Raw genomic sequence first — 18,125 nt, forward strand, 5'->3', positions numbered from 1 at the left:
TCCAGGCAGGCACACAGAAAAATGATATAAGTGAGAGGGGTCGATTTAGAAAAAATCTTCATAATTTATTATTGATTTTTTAATTCGGTGGGAAGGGGAAGGGGGAGGACCAATAATTCAAACTTGTTTAATCACACCGTTTTACGTCATTGTAGTTTTAATATATTGCACATATATTTTGAATAACACACTATATATTATAATATAGTTTCTCTGACATTATTAATGCACAAAAAGTTGTCATACGTGGGTTTACCTTTTCAATATAATTCTCGAATGACGAATTATTTTATTTGTTTTAATGACCGATTTTATAAATATAAATAATATTGTGTAGTTATCAACAACAAAAAAATCGGTGTGTGTACTTATGTACGCGCGTTAGAAGTTATACTTCTTTGGCGTAACAAAACAAAAACAAAACTTGTGATAACCTAGATTATTCGACTAGCTCTTAATTATCTTGTTAAATTACAATCGTAAGAAAACGCGCCTTTGGTTTATTTTTATAAATTTTAACTTATATTACTAAATTATATAATTATTTATCGTTGTTTATTTTTAAAGTAACAACTGCCACTATGACGTTTAATAGTTTTTTTACGTAAGGAATTTTTAATGGCCTTAATAAATTCGCTGCCTAGGCAACGGAACAATTCTAAACTATAATATTATACTGTATAATCGTCACGATTGCAGTATCATACTGTGGCGTAAAGGTAGTGTGTTCGGCTGATAACCGAACAATCGGTGGTTCGAATCCAATCGAGTACGTTTTTTTTCGTGTGAAAAAATAAATTATGTGTTACATGTCACACGCCAAAAATACACCTGATCGGATTTTCCAAACGCGCCAAAAGAAGTATAACTTCAAAAATATATAAGTATTAAATTACCTCTTTGGCAATAAATTATTGGCGTACAAAAAATGAAGATTACGTTTAATAAGTATGATAAAGTTTACGTTGAATATATCACAAATCAGTAGCATTTGATTAATATTCAAGAAAAGTGTAAAAAAAAATGTTAATATGTAATATTTTAATGACCGTTTCCAATCGGAGGAGCTTAGATGCGCATAAAAAATGTGGCCGCGGGCAAAACATGTCTTCATGGTGATTTGAACATTATGCAATGCACCTGGCACACTTGCTTTTTTTCTTTCTCTCGGTTGTCAGACAAATTAGCAACTCGATTCATTTGCACAAAAGTAATGTCAAGACTTATGCACTAATCGAAACTTAATTATTATTGAATGAATTTTCTGGTTTCCGCAAGTATGAATTATTACTATAATCCGAGAAAGTGATTTGAGACAGACTTATTTTTAATATGAATGTAAATATTAAAAATTAGACTCTTATTATAAAGACCGCTTCAAGACAAAGCGTATTGGCTCACGTTGGGCATGTTTACTTACAAGTGAAGATTGTAAACCATTTATTCAAACCATTGGATCCATGCTTTGTACCCAAACATGCATTGAGGTGAAAAATAACACCATGTCAATTTTAGTTAGTTAGTGGCAATTCTAGTTAGTTCGACTATCAAAGAATAATGGTACCAACAGTATCCAGCGACATAATACGAAGAACATTTTAATGAATTTTCTGTTAATCTACATTATAAAGTTTTTTTAACCAACACGTACCTACCAAGGTTGAGATTTTTTTTTAGTTAAAAATATTATGAAAGATGCCTAGTTTTTGGTTATTTTTATAAATAAATGCATTTTTTTTGAAGATCATAAAGAGATTTTAAATAATTCATAGTTTATTTTATTTTATTTAATTATAATTATTTAAAAAAATATTATTATTTTAATATAATAAATAAAACATATATAACTTATGTACATGGCATCATTTATATCGAATCGAGCTTTGATATGGTCACAATATCGAACCTTGGTTCAATAATACTAGTTAAATGGGATTTCTCAATTTTGTAGATTTCAACTAAATCATCAACCTATTTATCATACTCTCCGATAAGTCATAAGAAATTATATTTCATAATTCATAAATTTATTGCATAAATCAATTATTACTTTGGATAATAGTCAAGTTGTTCACAGTATGTGTATCCAGGGGCGGCGCAGGCTGGAGTACGTCCTGGGGGCGCCGGAACGAAAGTGCAATCGTCTCCGTAGTCCCCTCCGTGACCGCAGCGACGTCCGCCACTGCATGGGCCACCAAGTACACTAATCACTATCTGAAATCAAAAAAATAGTCTTAAATTATACATTCTTAATACTGTTAAAATTATTTAGGAAACAATTATCGTTGGTCTTGAGAATATTCCATCATGACAAGACTTTAAATTAAGTATCATGTATTTTACCATCATTTTTTTATAATTATGGTAGGTACTTATTTAAAATTAAAAAAATGATTTTTTAATTATTGAATTAATTAAATTCACGTTTAGGGTAGGTATATGAACTTCACTATCATATTTGAATAATTCTATGGATGGTAAACAAAATTATACATATAATAATATAGAAGTTAAGTTAGATTAAACTGGAGAAAATAGTTTTTAGAAAACTGGAAAATATACAATTTATAAATTATGTTTTTAAAAATTTGATTGTCAAAAAATCGTTACTTTGTCAATTTCAATTCAGTTTACACCACAGTAAAAATAGTTGTTTAAGGTTATATCTCAAATTTATTTTGATATAAATTATTATTTTATGAAGGTTGTTCAAGGTGAAAAAGAACTTTTACATCACACTAGGAATACAATTAATATAATGATTTTTGTGAATGAAAATAAGACACCTGGCCAAAATTATCGCAGGAAATACCAGTAATAAATATTCTTGAATAATTCAGGTTTTAAATAAATAGTTCTCCTGAAATAACTATTCTATTCATTAGAGTTTTATATTTTTTAAATGTTAATCATGTCTGAGGCTTAAACAATCATTAATAAATATATACATAATATGATTATAATAATATTGATCCATGGCAACAGATTAAAAACCTCGTTAGAGATAATATTGTGTACCTAGATTAATACGAGGGTGGGTCAATAAGTCCTTAGAAAAGCCGACAGGTGGCGCGACTAGTACTGTAAGCGGTTTGTTTTCATGCAGCGGCACTACCGATTCAGTATGCTGCGAAGTTTCAATCAGATTGGTCGGGTTGTTGTTTTTTATTTTCGTACATTTAAAAAAAAATTTGCTTGTTTACAAAAATGGAGAAAATTGAATTTAGAGCTGTTATTAAACATTTTAATATAAAAGGGTTAACAGCAAAGGAAATAAAAAATGAGTTGGATTTAGTTCACGGCATATCTGCTCCTTCACTTGCAACTATTTATAACTGGTTAAATGAATTTAAACGTGGTCGTACATCAACAAAGGATGAACCACGCTCAGGACGTCCTGTAGAAGTGACTACACCAGAAATGATCAATAAAATCCACGATATGGTGTTAAGTGACCGAAGATTAAAGTTGAGTGAGATAATTGAGGTTACAGGGATCTCAAAAGGTAGCGTCATTTCTATTTTACATGACAAATTGGGCATGAAAAAAGTTTCTGCAAGATGGGTGCCGCGTTTGCTCACAGTCGACAATAAACGCAATAGGGTGGTGGCCTCTAAAGCCCTGTTGTCGCTCATGCAACGCAATCCGGATGAATTTTTTCGTCGCTTTGTGACTGTAGATGAAACATGGATACACCACTATACTCCCGAGACGAAAGAACAGTCAAAGCAGTGGATTGCGAAAGGCGAACCATGTCCAAAGAAGGCGAAAACCGTAAAATCAGCTGGTAAGGTTATGGCTACTGTATTTTGGGATGTACGTGGAATTATTTTCGTTGACTATTTGGAAAAAGGAAAAACAATAACAGGGGATTATTATGCATCTTTATTGGACCAGCTAAAAAACGAAATTGAAGAAAAACGGCCTCATTTAAACAGGAAAAAAATCCTCTTTCATCAGGACAATGCCCGTGTTCACACATGTTTACGGTCAATGGCTAAAATTGAAGAATTGAAGTTCGAATTGGTCGACCACCCACCGTATTCGCCAGATTTAGCCCCCAGTGACTTTTTCCTTTTCCCAAACTTAAAAAAATGGCTAAGTAGACAACGTTTTTTTTTCAAATGAAGAAGTCATCGATCGGACAAATGCTTATTTTGAGGACCTTCCGAAAACTTATTTTTCTGACGGTTTAAAAAAAATTGAGAAACGTCTAACCAAGTGTATTGAGCTCCAAGGAGATTATGTTGAGAAATAAAAAAAAAATACAAAAAAAAAAACTGTTTTAATGCTTTTTTCTAAGGAATTATTGACCCACCCTCGTAATATGTTGTGCTAATATTTAATACTAATATTATAAGAGAACTAGCTGACTCGGCAAACGTTGTTCTGCCATATAAATTATTTCTAGTGAATATTTTGGTTGTTAAATAAAAAATAACGAATGTATCGTAAGTGTGTGGGGATTGGATCTATGACAGAAAGAGGAATAGAGCGCTATAGACGATGACCGCCGATAAAAACAAAAAATATCAACCATTCATTTTCTCAATTCAAAATGAGTAATGATGTTCATAATGAATGAATTACCTGTGACAGGATCTCGTTGTTTAATGTTTATGCAATATCCGTCTTGTGACTTCCAGAAAATTAGCGGATATTGGAGAGCGTCGTATGAACGGTGTGTGTCAGCGATGAACTCCAGATTATTGTTTCTTCTTCGAATCATGATTTCTCGCGTCGATGTGCGGTCGCCAACCATGATTCCAGCAATGTCGTCAACAACAGTCGCATTGAATCGAAATACGTGCTCTCCAGCTGGTGTTTTATCAGGATTGATGACAATAGCGTGATTGTCACTTTGCAATTCGTGCATGTGTGCTTTGAAGAATTTCAATAATTCATTGTGCTCATTCAACAGGGCGCCCAGTTCGCCGACGATGCGCCTGGCATTAGGCAAATTGAGGCTATTGTAGCCGCAACATACATCCACATGATTGATGTCCTCGCCGCGCCCATGAAGTAGATTTGTAAAAATGTATGTGGTTCGTTTGGCATTGGCAGCAATGAGCCTACTTTGTGGTATACTTGGCCTTTGATTTTGAACGTATAATGGAATTGTTGACCATTTGCCGCAGTATTGTGAACTATTTCTGTTGCTCCGGACGAAGTCATTTGGAAGCATGAATTGAATGTGCGAATGGACTTCAGGAACAGGTTTGAATCTGGAACCGTGCCGATGAGCAAGCCGTTCAATGGTTCTGGTGGTATCTCAATTTCTGGTAGTTGCACATTTCCTGATGCGCAACACATCCCGGCTGTCTCATGTTTGAATTCGAGCGCATGACAATGGGGACATTCTTTGCCATAGCACCAATCAGCACTTTCGGATGAGCGGAATATTCAATGTCTGGCTCGTACTCGAATGCGAGATGAAGGAACGAAGCAGATGTTAATGTTCGATGTACTTGTTGGCGTTGTCGGTCATTTGCTCTGCGCGTGTTAACTACGAACCGGCGCGCTTGGCTCCGTTCCAATTGTCGTTGTTGATTTCGTTCAGCTCGTGCCTCTTGTAATTGAGATGCACGCAATTGCGACATGCTTACACGCACGTTTTTGTTATCTTGTTGGATTTGTTCGTCTGTTCTTTCTGCTCTACTATTTCGCATGTTTGTTGCTTTATTCGTTCGACGGCCCAAATGGCCCCCCTTGCTTCTTGCTGGCATTGTGCACTGTAATACACGCACATAAAAATAGATAAATTAAAATAAATCGTAGAAAATTTTGCACGCACTGCGTTGTGATATGCCGAATGAAATGTCAAAATGACGCGACGCTTCTCTTGAAATCTTCTCGGACGTAGCGCTATCTGTCATTCAACAACATAAATAATTTCGTTCTGTTTGAAATACGGTTAAATTTGTTCATACAAAAATAATAAAATCGCGATTTAAAAATGGGAGGGTAAGAGTAGGAGAGTGAAAATTTGGGGTTATAGGTATTTTTTTTTGCCAAATAATAAAAAAAATACAAAAAAAAGATTGTCAAAAAAATAAAAGAAAATTTTTCTGGATAGAGATATCCTAATCACCTAGCGATATGAAATATACTTGTTGACCTATTCTCATACCTAACAAATATATATAAAAAAATTCATAAAAATCGGTCGAGCCATTTCGGAGGAGTTCGACCACGAACATCGTGACACGAGATTTTTATATATATAGAGATTTATGTAAATTAATCATTACCTAATTACCTACCAATTATATGAATATTGCAATTAATAAAATACGTTAGAAACTAATATTTTTGGCTGACGATACCTGACAAATATTGAATTTAAATTCTAATTCATTTATCATTATCCAAAGAGTTAAAACCAGTCAAATAGTTATTAAATTATACTAAAAAAAAAGATATTAAAAATAGTTAGTTATTTTTATTGTAAGGAGGGATCTAAATCAGTTGGGTTTCTACGTCACTAAACGCGCCACTGTAAATGCCTATATATAATATATATATATATATATTAAAAGAGTGGGATAATATTATTAATTTATCATTAGGTTAAAAAAGTATGTAGAAGTATTTGGAAAAATCACACATTGACGTAGACATCCCAATACATTAAAACTAACATTAAAGAGTTTAATTTATACATTATTTTATCGAATTGATTATATTGTATTGATATGGTGAAAACTCTAGTTTAAAATACAGAAAACGAGATACTAGTTCCAACTTCTTATTCACATATATATGATAAACCAAACATTTTGAAAAAAAATCTTTTGTAAAGATCGAGCCTTTATACTTTATTTAATACATAATCTGAAGTTAATAATAAGCTTACTAAGGGTATCCACGTTGCAAATGAATTTGTAGCGACTTCACACAGGTTATCAAAGATTTATTACTACATATGAATGGTTCAAACTTTAAAATTTCAACTATCTTTCAGGTGATTTCACTACCGTAGCTAAAAAAGTAGGTACATACTAATTAATTATGCTTTTAACTGATTTTCGTATTACTCATATAGTCTGTAATAAAAAGTAATAAATACAGATCGTGATTAATAAAATTTAGTGAAGGAAGACAGCTTTCTATACACGTTTAGTATAAAGTTATGTTAAAAAATCGAATATCGAAAATAATTAAAACTCTACTCGAGTCTCAAATATATCTATGGAGTAGCAAGCTAGCTGAAATTTCTGCACTGCCTTCACAAAATATATTATTTTTAAGTAGCACAGTTGAAAACCACGTTAAATATTCAAAAAAATAAATAATAAATTTGGTAATAAAATCGATTTTAATGTGATCAAACGAAAATTTAGTATGGGTCAATGATTAAGCAATGTAAGATTTATTTATTTCACGAGGAGATAGAAGATATTATAATGTTTAATGCTATGGCATATGAAATGTTTCCATTTGCATACATACTAGGAGTTGTATTAATGAGTTAAAAATATGACTAGGTATTACGGGCTAGTAGATTTTACAATAAATTTTATATAAATTAATTGATTATGTTGTGAAGTATTTTCATTTTTCTTATATGGTGTTGGCATCTGGAGTTTCAGGGAATCCGATAGGAAGAGAATTGACACTTCGAAATGTGGTGCTGGCGAAGGATACTCCGTATTTTATGGACGTCCATGCGTGCAAATGTATATGTAACTCCTAAAAAAATGGACTGAGTGGGATTTTAACTCACATGTATTACTTTCCGGCGGAGTGTTCTTAAAGCCTATAAAGTTGTGATCAAATTGAGATGCATGTCGCGTGCTATCACGTGCAAGTCACGGAGATAAATTTAGTCGATGGTTTCGTCATTCCGCAGAATATTTTGAGCGTTCACTATCCCTATAAATTCGATGATGGAAAGTAGTAGCTCAACTAGTTCTTCGGATTGGGATGAGATCGAAACTGTGGTGAATCAAACCACCATACCCATAGCAACAGCCATAGCCAGGGAACTCAGAAATATAGGGAACTGAAATACCCAACCGGTAAGGCTACGCAAGCAACCGATCTCGAGTAAGGTAAACTTAAACCGCGTGTTCAGAAAACGTCACTCTAAACTTGTGCGTCGGTCTGACAACTGCCTCAGTGCTCTCGGTTTTATGTTAATTTAAAATTGAAAATGGCAATATGTCCAGTAAAAGGTTGTAGTAGCGATACAAATATGAAAAATAAAACAAATAGCGCAACTACATTTCACAAGAAAGCATATTTTTGTTGTTATTTTGAATATATATGTCAATATCTTAACATGAATTAAAATTAATTTTACGCGTGGTATTTGACGACGCACAAACAATATTGGGTGTATTTGGAAAGTGCGACGCACACCATTGTATGCATATAATACGTGTGTTTTGTTTGAATAACAGGGCCGCATTTCAGACAGGGAATATTAGATAATATTTATTATAATCAATTATAACTGTTTTGTTTATAATAATGATTTATACAGTTGCGTATGCAATATGCATAGGTAAATGTGCATTTATTTACTGTCAATATTCATTTTAATCACAAAATGAAGAGATAAACACACAAATTACAAAGTTTAACGATTTCAAATATTTTATGAATAATTAATGATATTATACTAAGAATTGACTTTTGGCATAACAGATTTCCACGGGATCAAGATCAAGATCATGTTAGGTTAGTATTGTTATAGTTATATAGTAAAATATTTACTGTAGAAAATTATATTTGAATTAGATGTCGATGGTCTGAATGTTACTTTCTATTATCAAGAAATAACGTAAACACATAAGTATTGTATACATATATAATGTTTATAAAGGGGCTGTATTATTTTTTATAATTATTATTTGTTTCTTTATTAAACACCATAACAGGCCGTGAAGCCCAATAATAGTGGTAAAACTCCCAGGCTTAAGGAATTTACATATTAGATTATGTAAATATATTTTGACTTCACCGGGATCGAACCCAGAACTCATCATCTGGGATGGAAGGCCAGTACCTTACGCACTACCGCCGATTATGAATTAAAAAAAAACACATGGCTAGCTATATTATTTCAAATTTTAAAACTACGTCGACATACCTAATCTCCGTCGGCATTTTGACATAGCCATGATCTTTTTATCATTCCAAATAGGTACCTTGTTTTGGATATCCATCTCGACTACCATAAGCAGACACAAAACCTTGTAATTGCTGACTATCACTTTATTTTGAAGTCATTAAATGTTTCAGTTATGTATTATTGCTCACCGTAGATGTATTGTGTACCTACCTAGTCGGAAGGGAAGTGATAATGCCATGTTTAGAGAGATCTTCCATTATACATGCGACAGAAAAGTCAAAAAAGTTGATATTTGGTTTTTCTCCCTGTCTCGATTGAATAAATCGTGTATAATATTTTCTTATTTACGTCCGTACCGTCGTTTTTCATATTTGTATACGAAAAATGAATAGCGTGTTAATAGATCTAGAGCTTCCAACCCTATTTTTACTGAAACCTGCTAACTGGGTAACCGCGGATATTTAAACTAACCGAAAACCGGGTTATTATTATATAATTATTAGTAGGTATATGAACTAAAGAGACAAACCGCGAAAATAACATGTGAAAGCTTTTTCAAAAACGTCGCGTCGTAACAAATAATCAACAACTCAGTCTTCACTCAAGTAATAAAATCGCCTGCCTAAATTACTTTATTACTTACTTACCCTTTAAATGGCTTACTTTTATTGTTATTGATATAGTGTGAGACAAATTCCATAGAATAAATAATAGCGCGGCGGTCTTTAAGGATTACGCGTGGCTTAGATATCCACGGCAAATCTATAGAGCTGTGGGATATCGACAACTGCTTTGGGTTTTTTGCTTAATCCCCTAAATTGAGTAGGTACACGTCTTGTCTTGCCCGTAAATAATTTTGTTTGTATACAAATATATTGTAAATAATGTAAATAAGCAAACTAACCGCTAACTGGATAGTAAGTAATTTTCCTCTGGTTAATAATAATTGGAAGCCCTACATGGGTCCCATCATTATTGTTTATTAGATTGATTTTTTCAACCCACACCATTAATAAAATGTGTGTTTGATGGATGACAGTAAGTTAGGTATAAGACAAAATGTATGCTTTCTGTTAATATATTATTATAAATGCGATTAATGTTATACCTATATAGAATTACCTGTTGTATGTAAATATTGCTGTACTTATCTTGTTATTACTTAATCTTATATATTATGTGACGTATAAGTTGAATGGGATTTTTATAATTATATTTAATATTTTTCATAATTATTCTGTACAATGTGTTATTTATGTTCATTCATTTCATATAAATATACTTTCTAAAAAACCAAATTAATATCCTTTTTTTAATTTCTAGAAAGTATATTCCTAATAATTGTGTGTGAAATTAATAAGTATGTATGTTAATTTAAAAACGCGTTAAAACACTAATATTAGTAATATGTAAGTATTTAAAATATGTTTCGTATTAAGTCTTTCTACTGAAAGTAGTCATCAATAATGCGGCTCTGTGCGTGCTACGAAGGTCATTTTTTTTTGCGTCCACACATTTACTCACACTACTAAAATCCTGCTTCACTTTCAAACGTTTGTAGAATAGGAGATCGGAGTTCTATTTATTTTCTTTTCTGTGGCCATAGCCATAGTAAATGCCATACGTAAACAAAAATCATAAACAATATTAAAGAAAATACACTGTGCCAACCACTAAAAACAAAAAAAAAACCGTAATTTTGACATGATTCGAAAAAGTGTAGACATGTAGAAAATTATAAAAATGTTCAAAACGTCATGCAGGTGTCGATGCAGTGCGATTCAATGTGAGGTGACCTTATTGTTGTTTTTGGTGATTTCAGCAGATTTTGCCAACTGACAATGTTTGTTTAAAGGTTCAAAATGTGCTACGGGATGGGAGCATCAGTCTGATAACATTTTAAACACCAAGAAAAACAACAACACACTTCTTCCCCGTAGCGGCAGCTTACTGTGACGTCACGTGACAGTCCGCGACATGGACCACAATATATTTTGCGCTTAAGATACCGATTTGGTTCGATATTGCTGCAACTTTTTTTCTAACACTTATATTTATGGGCTTTTTAAAAAATGTGGGTATATTATAATATAAGTGTATATTGAAAGAAATAGTGATTCGTAGGTAATTAGTGCATTTATTTGTTCAAAATCTTCTGAGGTCACCGTTTTAGCAGCAAATCAATCTTCAGGCTTCATTTTGTAATGTGAGAACGACGATGTCTGCACTCTGGAGGTGTTACATGAAGAACGATTAGGCAATAATTTTATTGTAGTGTTTGGTTTTTAAAGCGACGACTAAATCCGCCTCGCCCGAGAAACAAAACCGACTAGAATAGTAAACCATAAACAATTTATCAGCTCTCAGATTTCAGACTATGCTGAGCGGTCAGTGGTCAACGAATCAGTGAACCCTAGTCACGAATTCGCACCGTCTTGTCAGGGAAAGTGTATTACTTACCACAATAAAACTCAAGATTTATTATCTTTCCAAGAAATCGAACAGTTCGATCAAGATCTTTTTTCAGCATAATCGTTACGAATTTGAAAGCCTTTAGGCAAACTTTAATTTCTGCTTCATATATTGTAACGTATACCTACACGGAAACGTACTTATGATTTCCGGCCAAATGGGTAAAAACACTATCAAAAGCGACCCAGTAAAAATTTCATCTGCATTGAGATTTGTTTACTGTAATCATATGTTTTCTCTCGAGCTTCTGCTAAACCCTAAATTGATAAATATATCATATCTTGCACATGTACGCGCACACCGAGAGATGTTATAGAAAAAAACAACTTTGAAATATCTCAGAAATAAACACATTATTAGAAAAAATCTCACATAAGTATTTCACTTTCCCGGGTTTTGTTTCTAATAGTTTTTCAAATCGCGTTTTCTTAATATTGTATTATACTTCAATTTTCTTTTATTCTCTGTCGAATGTAGAATCTAGTACGTCCCAAAAATCTATTACGATGTAAATGTGAAAGACTGTCCACACTGGAGTTAGAAACATCATAAAAACGGCAACTTGATTCGACTCACCAATTAAATTTCATGAAAGAGTAAGTAAAACGAAGCGTTAGCGCATTAACTCATTAAAACAATGTATATTTAGTTATAAACATTTTATTCATACTTTACACACAACTATCACATACCTCTTTTCCAATTAATGTAACGATGTAATCATTGTAATCACTAATCAAGTCAAACTTACATAACAATTTGCAACTGGCGGGTAATTTCAAATTTGATTAATATTGAAAATAAATATATAATTATATATTATCAGGAAAAAATCACTGCATTCGCATCACATGTTATAAAAGTGGACTGTAAAATTCAAGTCATGTCCTTTGTTCTTTGGTATTCACATTTTGTACAAATTTATAGTGCTAAAAGTTTAAGTATAAGATAAGTATGTTTTTTGAGATAAGGAATGGTAGGTACGTGACCTGTTTGCCATCTTTGTAATCACAAATAAATCCTCGTTTTCAAAATTAAGTGATTTAAATTCTTGACAAATAGCATGTAGTCGAAGTTTTTGCATGTATTTTTTGGATCATTTAATTTTCGTACCCAGAATTAAATCTGAATTTAAAATAAAAACCACGATTTTGTGTTGATGCAATCTTTAAAAAAAGAAATAAATAGTCAGGCTGAATCTCAGAGTAATAATATATAGAGAGTGGATATTGTTTGACAAAATGAAGCCACGTTTCTTGCGTATAACGCACAGTGTAACATCAATTTTATTATTATTAACACTATGAAACGTTATACCATCATGTTGCTTCTCAGTACGGCTATCAAATTTAAGCACAACATAGTTAATATTTCTACTAAATTAACTAAAAATAATTACCACTTACTTTATATTTAACACAAAAACAATAAATTTCAGCAACATGTACTCGCTGTTTTTTAATGAATCTATTCATCCAAATCAATATTTACTGGCGACGTGTAGAAAAAATATTTAATTCAGCCGTAGAAATTTTATCTTACTCGAACGCCTTTTGCGTAGATATACCTAATCGTGCCGAATGCTTTCTCACTCGCACTTATGGTTCGTTTTTGTTCAGGCCTTGGACTGAATATATTTTATTTCTTTCATGAAAGTTGTATGAATCATCAACAAAGTTCTGTTTTCATAATTTTAAAGAGAAAAGTACGCATAATAATCTTAATATATTGAGAGTTAATTTAATAGTGTATTTTAATATTGACTTAAAGGTGCTAACTGTCAACAACTGTGGAAAAAGATTATGTTCCAATCAAATTTGTACTACTTATTCCATGAAAATTAATAACAATCAGAATTGTTATTGGGATACCATTGACACTAGTGCAATTAGCGATATAATAATTTACTCATCATTTTCATCGTAATGTGTTTTAATTAATCAAAACGTATAGGTATATATACAAATAATCGGTACTGTTCGGTTATCAGGAATACAGCGGAAAACACATTTTGAAAATAGCCGATAAACTGGATTATTTGTTAGGTTAACCTAACCAAACCTAACCTAACCTAACCCAAACTAACAAATAATCCAGTATATCGGGTATTTTCAAAATGTGTTTTCCGTTGTATTTCTGATAACCGAACAGTACCAAATAATCAAATTCACTTACAACTTTAAAAAAAAACCGTTTTAAATTGAGGTTCATTGAATAGTCGCCTCTTATTACTAGATGTAATTACATGGTTATGTTTAACATTAACACACCGACTGCTGACTAGATAATTACTTTTTAATTACCACATAAGATGTATTTTAATAAGTTCATTAAAATATTGTGATAAAGGCTTGCTTTACAAGATGAAGAGATTTTTGAATGATTCATATTTCAATGTAGGTATTTTACTTATTTATTTTTTTATTTATTTTAATTAATTCAATATAAGATATATATTTTGAAATTCATTTAATAGATGGGTGGTTTTAACAATTTGGGGAGCAGTACCAACTGTGGCTTCCCATGGATAAGAATCAACAAAATTACAGTATCCATCTAAAATGGTAAGAAAATTACATTTCTATTAATAATTTCCTAAATGTACACATGGACTATATCATAATCCTCTAGGTAAGTAAACTTATTATTTTGAAAGTTCTCATTGTGTTCACCTCATAAATTTTATAGGTAAAATGGCATTTCAATATCGATTTAATTGATTTCCTTCTCTACTACAAATCTACCCTATATGGAGGGCCATGAGTCAGTTTTATCACAACAATTTCTTTCATTTTAATAATACTTCCGATACCTCAATAAGTATCTTTTTACGTTTTATAAAACTTTCTTCTACGTCTTTTGAATTGTAATATAGGTTATTAATTTTAAATTAATGATTTGAGTTACCCCATGTTCGCTAATTGCCAGTCATGTATATGCAGCAGGTTTGTGCACAGCCGCCTTCCATGACAATATAAACGTATCTGATCGATAATGTTTTAGTGCCACACTTCGTTATCGCGAGTACGTCTTTCGCTATCTGACAATAAATGTTTTGAAAAAGGATAATCATTTAAAACCAAATAATAATGACCCTTTTTAACTGCAAAAATTTGAGTCCATTCTTGCAAATAAACAGTTCAACAGGTATTTTAAGATCAACATTTGAAAACGTAGTTGCTGAGATTTTGGCTATTTTTTCTTATTATTTCTTGAGGGACCCTTGTAAGCACGAGACCTTACCCTTGGATGCACTTGAACCTGAAAATCTGCCCACGTCTCTAATATATATTATGATATTAATTACAATAACCTTAATGTAAAAAAACCAAAACCAAATGGTTTCATATGAATGTACTTAAATGAAAAGTAAAATCATAAATTATCATATTATACAACAGTTTCATTACAAGCACAATCATTATTATGTACAGTGAATTTTACACTAGTAATCCCCATTGCAAAAAGAGAATTACCACAAATATATTTATATCTGGTACCTATCTAGTTATTTTTTTTTTCAAATCACACTATTACCTAAATCTATTCAACGTAAGATGATTTCAAAGATCAATTTAATATCATTTAAATGCCATAACATAACTAAAGACGCATGTTTATTAGGCACAAACGTAGATGCCTAATTGACATGTTTTGAATTTAGAAAGACGTGAGTCATGACGAAATTTATTTTAGCAAAATGATTTTTGATTGACGTTTTATGATGTTTATAATTTAAAAATAATGAACCGAAATATATTATTATTTCATTCATGAAGTAGTAAGAAACATTTTTGTTATAATTCAATATTCTTTTCAAATCACTACGATTTATGAGAACAGATAATGAGTACCTACACGTGTAAATTAAATATTATTTAATTTGAAGTGAACCAAGATGCAATATTATTAAACATGAACGGAATTCATTGATCAGATAAATATTCTTATTGAGAAGATGTTAAGTTAAGGGCCAACGTGCTCGGCGTGGGTCAAAATGGAGCTTTTATTCTATTTTCCAAGCATGATCCTGGATATTCCTTAAACGTTGTAGATAATCTATTTATATAATTTTGAAGCCATATTATCTTTTATATATATTTTAAAGATTTGATGACTGCATAAAGTATTTTTATTACATAAAATAGTATTCTTTTAAACCTCTCGCTCTAATGTTTTAGAATATAGTCATATTTTAGTACATGCATGTGCAGTGGTGTTAAGATTTTTTACATGTATTAATTTTTAAACGTATTTATAAAACCATTACAATAATTTATGTTGACATTATTATAATGAAATATTTACGATAAAAAATTATATTGATAATCTATGTGATCCCAAATTTTACAAGAATTAGGCATTTTATTATTCAAAAAATGGGTATAACACTTGAATACTCAAAGACATAGCTTATAATTAGTATCTTTAGAATTATCTTCAAATGTGTTAACTGCACTACACATTTATGTACTGAAATATGACTATATTCTAAAGCATTAGAGCGAGAGGTTTAAAAGAATACTATTTTATGTAATAAAAATACTTTATGCAGTCATCAAATGTTTAAAATAAATATAAAGGATAATAAGGCTTCAAAATTATATAAATAGATCATCTACAACGTTTAAGGAATGTCCAGGATCATGCTTATAAAATAGAATAAAAGCTCCATTTTGACCTACGCTGAGCATGTCCCCCCTTAAAGACCATGGATGAAAAATCCTGGAAAATTTAAAGATAGAGAGAGAGAGAGAAGGGGGAGAAGAGAACATAAATTTTAAAAAGAGGCAATGAATTTTCTGGAAGAAAGTCTAACGGTAAATTAATGTGAGAGTGTCCGTCTATAATAAGCTATCCATAGGCGAAAGTCACATGACCATAATACAATTTGCCATACTATACACGCAATTACGGTTCATGGGAATATATTTTTAACAAATATGCGATAATCTGTTCGTGTCCCTTTATATACCGTGTATTCACATTTTTTTATTCAGTGAACATAGATTTCTATAATCGGTAATCATAAGTTTAGAAGCTCATCCATATACTGAAATCGCATATGGTTTTCAACCGTCTGCCTTACTAAACTTATGTTTTTTGCGAAGCTCATGAACTTATGAAGTGTATATAAAAATGTACAGCATTATTTTTTGAGGGATAACCTAATATATAGTTAACGGAATTAGAGAAAGCCTACAAATAAACATGGATAAAAGTGATGTATACGAGTGTATGATTATTTATCTTATGATATTGGTAGACTATACTTAATAACATATTAAAAAGTTTTTCAAAATATTTATAACGCAGTTAAAAACAAAATTGTTGTTTTTATATATTTGTTTTATTCTATTTATTAAAAGAAAAATAATATTATTATTTATTGTTAATTTTAATGTCTGTAGAATCTATATTTTGTATGCAAACAATATTAATTCATTATACTGCTTAATTATTATGAACATGTAACTATTATAATGATATGTAATGACTTGTTAATTACATTCATGTCTGTTGCATGTATCAGCAGTTCAAACACTCAGTGTTGTAAAAAATGAATGCCAAGACTTCAGTTATCAAATCTTCTTTGACAATTTGTTATATTAATTTCACCGAATGTGTATTTTGAATAATATGATTTAAAAAATATATATATCCGTAAAACCATACTAAAAATATTACACATTGGACAGGTTATTATATGCATAGTATTAATAATGATTTTAAAATAGATGTTTGTGTATGAACATATTAAATATGTGTTATTATTAAAATAAATATTTCTTTTATTTAATTATCAATCATTATTTTTTCTATTTATTTTATTTGTCATGATTTTAATAGCACCTCCAGGATATCATATCTCAGCATGCTTGACTATCTTGAGCTATTAGTTCTCCAGTTTGGTGGCATCCTTGATTAGAATTTTGGAGAGTGCGTTTTCGCTAGCCTTGGATTAGAAAATGCCCTTCGTAAGCATGCTACCTTAATAAAGTACGGTATTTTTTACTACTATTACAGTTATACCTTACTCATTAAATGTTATTTTATTTAATGGCTCCGAAAATTCTTTGTAGGATCTTCTTTTTGAATTTATCAATATTCTTTCACTTTTATACACTACGAAGGTACGGATATTATTATTTCATTATGTAATATAGTAGTTTTGATGTATTCTTATTCGTCTTGCAAGACTATATGCATAGATCAAAAAAATTTAGCGGGTTTTAAATTTTCGTGCGATAGTTGCAACTTGCGCAGTAGAACAATAGTGGCGAACCTGCCGGAAAAAATAGGAACTACACCACGCAGAGCATCTTGACATTTACCAATTTTCATCTAATCGTACCAATGCGTCTCGCTTACGCTGGAATAATGAGATTGGCGAGACAGTCAGCACTTTTGTGTGTAAGCAGTTAGTATCACAATAGTTTAATTTACTCATTATTGGTGCCAGTAATGCGTAAACCATTCGAGGAATGCTGGTTAACAATAATATTTAAAGAAGTTAATTACACATTACACGCATGTACTTAATTGTATTGTGATAATTATTTATATCTGATGC

At 31.3% G+C, this 18,125-nt stretch overlaps 1 protein-coding gene across 1 annotated transcript in view; it reads right to left on the minus strand.

Annotated features, from left to right (window-relative positions):
* The window catches only part of LOC147068601 (protein spaetzle 5-like), a 33,456-nt gene extending 18,993 nt beyond the window's left edge, over positions 1 to 14,463 (minus strand). The window contains exon 1 of the mRNA XM_085953006.1: positions 14,459 to 14,463. Within this exon, the coding sequence (XP_085809132.1) occupies positions 14,459 to 14,463 (5 nt within the window). The remainder of the gene's footprint in view (positions 1 to 14,458) is intronic.
* Between the last annotated feature and the right edge of the window lie 3,662 nt (positions 14,464 to 18,125).

This window comes from Rhyacophila brunnea, unplaced genomic scaffold (genome assembly GCF_057557595.1).
Source record: "Rhyacophila brunnea isolate RB1 unplaced genomic scaffold, BYU_Rbru_1.0 scaffold_3, whole genome shotgun sequence".
NCBI lineage: Eukaryota > Metazoa > Arthropoda > Insecta > Trichoptera > Rhyacophilidae > Rhyacophila > Rhyacophila brunnea.